This window comes from Vespa mandarinia, chromosome 2 (genome assembly GCF_050613455.1).
Source record: "Vespa mandarinia isolate Hongniang chromosome 2, ASM5061345v1, whole genome shotgun sequence".
NCBI classification, from domain to species: domain Eukaryota; kingdom Metazoa; phylum Arthropoda; class Insecta; order Hymenoptera; family Vespidae; genus Vespa; species Vespa mandarinia.
Window position 1 is genome coordinate 19,197,501 of NC_140811.1, and position 7,500 is coordinate 19,205,000.

General features: G+C 31.1%; 2 protein-coding genes and 1 long non-coding RNA gene across 4 annotated transcripts in view; 1 reads left to right on the plus strand and 2 right to left on the minus strand.

Annotated features, from left to right (window-relative positions):
• The window catches only part of LOC118439587 (uncharacterized), an 18,199-nt gene extending 15,955 nt beyond the window's left edge, over positions 1-2,244 (minus strand). Inside the window, exons 1-3 of one of the 2 annotated variants that reach the window (XR_014983825.1) lie at positions 1,992-2,244; positions 1,176-1,234; positions 27-165 (exon numbers count right to left, since the gene is read on the minus strand). This is a non-coding gene — a long non-coding RNA (uncharacterized LOC118439587). The other variant, XR_014983824.1, reaches the window with a different exon arrangement.
• Positions 2,245-2,913: 669 nt separating this feature from the next.
• Positions 2,914-6,629, plus strand: LOC118439917 (uncharacterized). The gene is made up of 8 exons (XM_035862230.2): positions 2,914-3,142; positions 3,598-3,672; positions 3,755-3,946; positions 4,032-4,196; positions 4,331-4,477; positions 4,558-4,642; positions 4,746-4,982; positions 5,098-6,629. Exons 2-8 carry the CDS (start codon positions 3,598-3,600, stop codon positions 6,516-6,518), a joined length of 2,322 nt encoding a protein of 773 aa, XP_035718123.2. The 5' UTR covers positions 2,914-3,142; the 3' UTR covers positions 6,519-6,629.
• Positions 6,630-7,048: 419 nt separating this feature from the next.
• Positions 7,049-7,500, minus strand: part of LOC118444496 (cilia- and flagella-associated protein 70) — a 5,579-nt gene continuing 5,127 nt past the window's right edge. The window contains exon 21 of the mRNA XM_085664281.1: positions 7,049-7,500. This exon is cut by the window's right edge and continues 151 nt beyond it. The gene's annotated coding sequence lies outside the window, so the exon portion shown is untranslated.

Below are 7,500 nucleotides of genomic sequence, written 5' to 3' on the forward strand. Positions count from 1 at the left end.
AAATTCGTCAAGTTGCTACGACGTACCTTTTTTTCTTTCTTTGTTCTTTTTTTTTGTTTTTTTTGTTTGTTTGCTTGTTCGTTTTCTTCTTCTTCTTCTTCTTCTTCTTCTTCTTCTTCTTCTTCTTCTTCTTGTTTTCTCATGTAAAATCCGTTTGGAAATCAACTGGAAGAATGGAAGAATCTTGAAAATATATTCCAACGTAGGAATAAAATCATCGAACGGTTCGGATTTTTCGTTTGGTCCGTACAAATAAAGAAAAAAAAAAAAAAAAAAAAGAAAGGGAAAAAAAAGAGAGAGAGAGAGAAAGAGAAAGAGAGAGAGAGAGAGAGAAAGAGAAAGAGAAAGACGTTGACGGAAATGGTGGTGAAAGAATAAGAGAGAGAGAGAGAGAAAGAGAAAATTAAAGTTAGAGTTAGAGGTGGAGAGGTTAAGCCGGGAAATCGAAAACGATTGTCGCTCGTGCCCGTTCGAAAAGGGCTCGCGCGCGCAATTTGCGCGTCAGGGAAATGCATGCTTCGCTGGCAGCAGCTGCGGAACGTTATTGATACTACATTTCTCCCGATTTGACGAATTGCCGTACTGGACTAATGGTCCGAATACGAAAGCCTGAGCCAACGGCTGCTTTCTGGCCGTAGCTCTGCTTCCAAAAGAGAGAGAGAGAGAGAGAGAGAGAGAGAGAGAGAGAGAGAGAGAGAGAGAGAGAAAAAGAGGTTAGGATAGCTAAAATTGTTGAGCCCGTTGTGAATGTATATATATATATATACATATATATATCTTGCTCATAACTCTTCGACAAGAGCGTTGCCTTCGAGAACGTCCAGTTGGTACGAAAAAAGAAAAACAGAAAAGAAAGGACAAAAAAAAGGAACAAAAAAACCCCATAAAGAAAAATAGAAGAATAAGAAGGAAGAGGAAGAAAGAGGAGGAGGAGGAGGAGGCGGAGGTGGAAGAGAGAAATGGAAAAATATGTATGTACCGGAGAAAAGAAATGAAACGAGGAAACGAACGATCGAATTTATTGGGGAACAATCGTACGTAAGGAAAAAAGAAAAAAGGAAGAATGGAAGGAAAAAACGAGAAAGAAGCAAAAAAAAGAAAAAATAGGGGAAACAAATACAGAAGAGAAAAATATGCGAATTTATAATTACGTCATGCACGACACCTATACGCACCAAATAGAAATTAGAGACGGCGCCACCGACCACCTGTTGTTCGCCGTTTTAACGAGATTCTATAAAAAAAAAAAAAAAAAAAAAATATATATACACAAGCACATATGTGTGTGTACATATAATATGACAATAATAATAATAATAATAATAATAATAATAATAATAATAATAATAATAATAATAATAATAATGATGATGATAATAACAATATTAATATTAATAATAGAGTGACTGCATCGGAAAAGCATTTACGAATTATACAATTTCATACGTACGTATATATATACATATATATATATGCATATAAATGTATGTATATAAAAAATTTTAATTGAAGAAAAGAAATAAACTATTTTGTCAATGGGGCAAGAGCAAGAGCGTAAGCCAACATTACTGACGTAACAGTGTACTATTGACTTGTGTGCTATCGGCTTATGTACCATCACCTTGTGTACTATTACCTCGTGTACTATTGCAGTATACAGGATCGAGCTCACCCGCACACAAACAGACCCTCCATATTCGTGTTTGTCCACGATCTCTCTCTCTCTCTCTCTCTCTCTCTCTCTCTCTCTCTCTCTCTCTCTCTTTCTCTCTCTCTCTCTCCCTACGAACGAGAAATCAAAGCACTCCACTCAAATCGTTCAAATGTGTGTATCACATTACCGAATTGTCGAAATCCACTTTGTCCGCGTACATTTATCAGATCGTAAAAGGAGAATGATAAATTTTTTTCAATCGTAAGTTTAACACGTAATTTTAAACGTAACGCGTGTTAAGACGAAAATTCAAAGAAATACGGTTGGCAATACTTACCAAACTGCATATGTATCTTCGTGATCAAGGACGTTTCGAAAATAACCCCCACAGGTTAAATTTTTCAGAAACTAATTTTTTTTTTTTCTTGTAAGAGAACGAAAAGAAACGTTGATCTATCCATAATATCTCGGTAAAAAGCTTCTCACTAAGTGCTACCATCTCGTGTAATATCCCTTTCCTTTTTGATCCCGTTTTAATCCTACAAAATTTTACTTGCGCGCGTAACGGTTACGTCTACGAAGGAACGTGATTCGTCGTAGACTGATCGTTCGATGGAGTTTCTACCTTTTTATCGACATGTACATTTACCGTCGGTAATTATCGACGATAAATCTACTATTATCCCGTCGATAACGTAGAAACGAATATATTTTTTTTCCGGCAAATTTCTTTAACGATATCGTAGACACATGAACTTTCACGAAACTTTGTTAACGCTACTTTTTGACACAATGAAACGGTAACGCCTGATCAAACTTTTTACTTACTTATTTATCTTGGTTTTTTTTTCTTCTTCTTCTTTTGTTTTCTTTTTTATTTATTTATTTATTTATTCTTTTTGTTGTTTTTTGTCTTTTTTTTTTTCTTTCATTGTTTGACAAAACAAGTATACGTTCCCGAGTATACGAGGGTATTCGCGGTTTATTTAAAATATACTTTTACAAAATATCAAAATGAAAAATTCAAAATAGATTATATTTTTGCGACGATTTGTGTCAAACTTTTAGATCCTTAATATTAATACACATGGAATAATGTTAAAGGGAAGTGGCCGTATGAAGGGCCCGTGACAGAGGACTGGAAAGGAAAGAGATGAATTTTTAAAAGGTAAATTTGTAGTAAATTACTTTCACCACGAGATGGTCATAGTGTCGCATTGCAGGCTTCCGATGAAAAATATTCAACGCTTGACTATCTGTAATATTTCTACTTGAAGCAAATCCCGTTCTACCTGATTCTACCCCGTTACACCCAAAGTGGATACCTTACGTTGCTTTGGTTCCACTTGTTTTTTAATTCGGTCATATTAGTTTCACCTGTTTGCATTCTACAGGTTGTACTATTTACTTCTTATATCGTCATTTATCTTTTCATGATTGATTTCAGTTCGGCAAGTGCGTAAATCCGACTATTTTCATCAAAAAAAGGTAAGTAGAAAATTATAAATTAATTTAGACAGACATTCTCGGTGTCTATTTAAGACAAGGAATTCAGAAATGACATTCCTTTTAAATTGTCTCCTAAACATGGTATACCATGCCCATAAAAAAATTAATTTCAAATAATCCAATTCGTATAAAAATGATCACAGCTATGGTCTAAATTTAAAATATTAATCTTGCATAAATATATGTGTATACATACATACATATATATATATATATATATATATATATATATACATACATATATATATACACAGAGTCATGCATATACATATAAATTATCAACGAGATAATAAGTATGAATAAATACTTCTTTAAAATGTATAATACTAATAATTGTAACCTGAGACAATCCGAATTAATGATATAGTATAACCAAAAATATAAAATATATAATGTACATGTTTTATCCAAAATTCATTCTTTATTGAATACAGATGGCATTTAGTGAGCTCGAAGAAAGAATTAGTAAAATCCGACAACAAAATGAAGAAATTAAAAGGAGACATGAGGTAAGTCGTTAGAACGATAGTTCGGTAGATTGTTTTTGATGTATGCAAAATAAAATATATTATTAACTTTTAATACGGTCAGGAAGTAGAGGAAGATAAAAAAAATGCTGCTAAGCTAAATGCTTTGGTACAAATGGTACCGTCAACAGATTGGCCAGAAAGGAAAGAGCCACCGGAATATTCAAATCTCCCTAAAGTAACCCATAAACAAAAATCTGCTACAAAGGAACAATCAGAACATGGTCAACAGCATCATCCTAATGACAGAAGAAAAGTATGTTTCTTTGTTATCGTATCAATAGTTCATTTATTCGTATGAACATATTTGTGTATATATATATATATATATATATATATAGGGTGAAGGACCACCACCTGACCCTAAATATAATTTTCTTGCTGATGCTGAAAGAGAAGAATATAGTGTATCAAATCAGAAAGACAATACTGGAAATAAAAATCATAATAGATCAATATGGGGCAATTTTAAAAAAAGAGGAATGGGAAGAGAAGGACAGCAAAGGGTAATTGTATTTATATGTATGGACGGACGTATATCGATAATATTTAGAAATTGCAGACATTTTTTTTCATTAAAAAATAGATTTTGCCACAAATACATCATTTTTATTACACGTTTGTTTTACATCCTATGTAGGGTAGGACATATCATGGAGCGCATAGAGATGAGCATAAGCCGGAATACGAAGCATGGCGAAAAGAAAGAAATCGCATCGATGAAGATCGTATTAGTAGACAGAAAACTGCTGAGGGTAACTGGCGGAGAGAATGGGATAATGATAAGGTAATTTGTTGTCAATTGAATGGAAGATATTTAAATCTCATCAATTAATTTGATGAATTAATTTTATATCTGATTGACAGGCTCATTTAGTGAATGAAATCTCAAAAGCAGAAGGAAAGATAACCGTAGGAGATTTTACAAAAAAAGATGGGAGATATTCGGACGGTAAAAAAAAATTATAATTTGAAATATTTACATTTTTTCATTTCTTTTTTTGTATTTTTCCCTAAAATTTCTAAAGGTAATAACAGATTTTTCAATTCATCAGGGAGCGGATATGCAGGCCATAGTCGTGGTGCTTATCATAAATCCTATCGAGGATCTCCTAGAAATTTTCATAATAATCATGATTATCATCATATGAATTCATATGATCAACATAATCATGATATGTCTTCCATGTCTCTTTCTGTAAATGAACGAACTGTTGTTGCGACAGATAAAAGCATTAAGGTAACATTAAACCAAAGCAATATGACAAAGGGTCCTCTAATGAGCGTTAAAGGTATATTTAATATAATTAAATCAATAATAATTTTGCAAATGAATTGTCTCACGTATAGAACTGAAATTACATTGTTATTTCTTTTTATTAATTTTTTTTTTTTTTTTTTTTTTAGTCAATTCACCAAGTATAGCTGGTACAGGAAGAGTTGGTCTACGGCAAAGAACTCGTGTTACATACAGCAGTAATTCTGACATGGATACGAATACGTACGAAAGTGGATCATTTTCACGACAAAAATCATTCGAAGATAAAACTAAAGGAAATCATTATAACAACATGCAAAGGACTCTTAGTTTAAGAAGGCCTCAATCACAAAAAAAGAAAGAAAATGGTGCCAAATCTCCATTTTTGCAACGAAAGGAATTCAGAAAAGAAATTTCATCTGCGAATTCATCTAAACATTATGAAAATGGATCACAACAAAATTTTGTACGTAAAGAATACAAAGATTCGCAAAAGTTTCATTATCCACCGAAATCACCAAGAGCATCGCATAAAAATATGAAAATATCGAAAAACGAATCTGTTAATGTGACGAACGACAGTTCGATCAAAGATGAGAAAAAGGTAATAGTAAAGATAGAAAATGATACCTCGATTGAATCGCAAAAAGTAAATGTAGAATCTTCGAACGAAATAAGAGATGACGGCGGAAGCTCAGCAGCTGTCGCTGAAAAAGAATCAAAGAGTGACATCGAAGAGTATAATGATCTTATCTTGAACAATTCTGAATGTTCACCTTGCAAAGAAGAAACGACGAATGAAAAGAACACAGATTCAAACGTAAAACAAGAGGATCAAGATCATAATATAAATGTCACTTCTCTTACTAACCAAGATAACGTTAGTATTTTCGAAGATAAACAATACGTAAATGAAGAAACGAACGAAGATAATTCAATCGTTTCGTCGCAAGATATTAATAAAGATGTGAAAATTGCAAATGACGAAAAGAATGAAATTGATAACGCGATTACAATTATAGATAATGCAATTACAAATAGTTGTAATTCTGACAATAATACGAATACTCTTGATATCGGTCCTGATATCAATCGAGTAGATACGAAAATTGATTTGGTGGTTCAAGATAACGTGTCTAACACGAGTGATGAAAAAACGAAAGAATCACCCGAGAATAATTCGAATCAAAGTGATAAACAAAATGATATTGTTGCAATGTCTTGTGAAAAAGTATCTGAGATTATTGTAGAAACTTGTTCTGAAGCATTGCCTGTTACTGACACATCTGTGTTGACTGTTGAAGAGTATGATGTTACCCATCATAATAATGAAGTTCCAGTTGAATCTATAAATAATATAAATGATAAAAATATTATTAAAAATTCTGATGATACATCGCCAATATGCATTGATAAGGTATCGTCCAATCCAGCTGGTATAACAAAAGATAACAATGAAACGTCTGAGGAAGTAATAGAAAAAAAAGAATTGCAAACTGAAACTGTTGAATCAGTTGCAGAGGATAAAGGCATTGAAAGTGAGGTTACGCAAGATAATTCTGAAAATTAAGAAAACTGATATAAAAAGTAATCTACTAAATATCGTCAACATAAAATAAATAAGTATATACTAAAGCCGTAAAAAAAAAAAAAAACAAAAAAAAAACAAAAAAAAAACAAAAAAAAAATAATAAAATACAGAAATGCAATTACATTCAGATTATAATATACGAAAAATTTAGCTGCTGCACAAATTATATTTTTAAATGTTATTTCAATTACTTATATATAAATAATAGTTAAAAATGAAACGTTGTTTCTATAATTTATAATTACGTTGATAATCTTTTGTTAGTGATATAACAATTAAACGATTATTAATTTGGGATTCACATAAACATTTAATAGAAAAACATTCTATTCAATTTGATATAGGTTCATATGTTTAAAATTTCTATAAAAATTCATTTGTATCTTTAGAATTGCGTTATAACATTTATATCATTTTATATAATATTTTCAGTTATTATTATAGCATTATGTTCTTTTTTTTTTTTTTTTTTTTTTTTTTTTTACGATTACAAAGTGTAATGTGATCTTTCGATAAATTTAACTTGCTGATGTTGCATCATATGTAGATCAGAAAATGATAATATTTTTGTGTATTTTAGTAGATGATCGAAAAATATTTTTATAATTCGCTTTTAGAATCAGCAAATTAAATAAAATTAAGTCACCCCCATACCAATATAAACTGGGATTAGTCTATCGCGAAAGTTTTTCATTTGGATTAACGCCAATGCCAAACTATAATCATTTTATTTTAACTGAATAATAATAATTATTGTTATTTTATTTTATAGTTTATTTGTATTTATTTCCAATTTATTATTTGTTTTTATTACCGAAGTTTATGTTCCATTATATACATTTATTAATTTTTAAGTTTCTTAGATGCTTTCAAATATATATGACATAGATTGAACATAGCACTCTACATTTATTATGCCCTAAACATTAGAAAAATAATGCATTTCCTTTCATCCTGAATT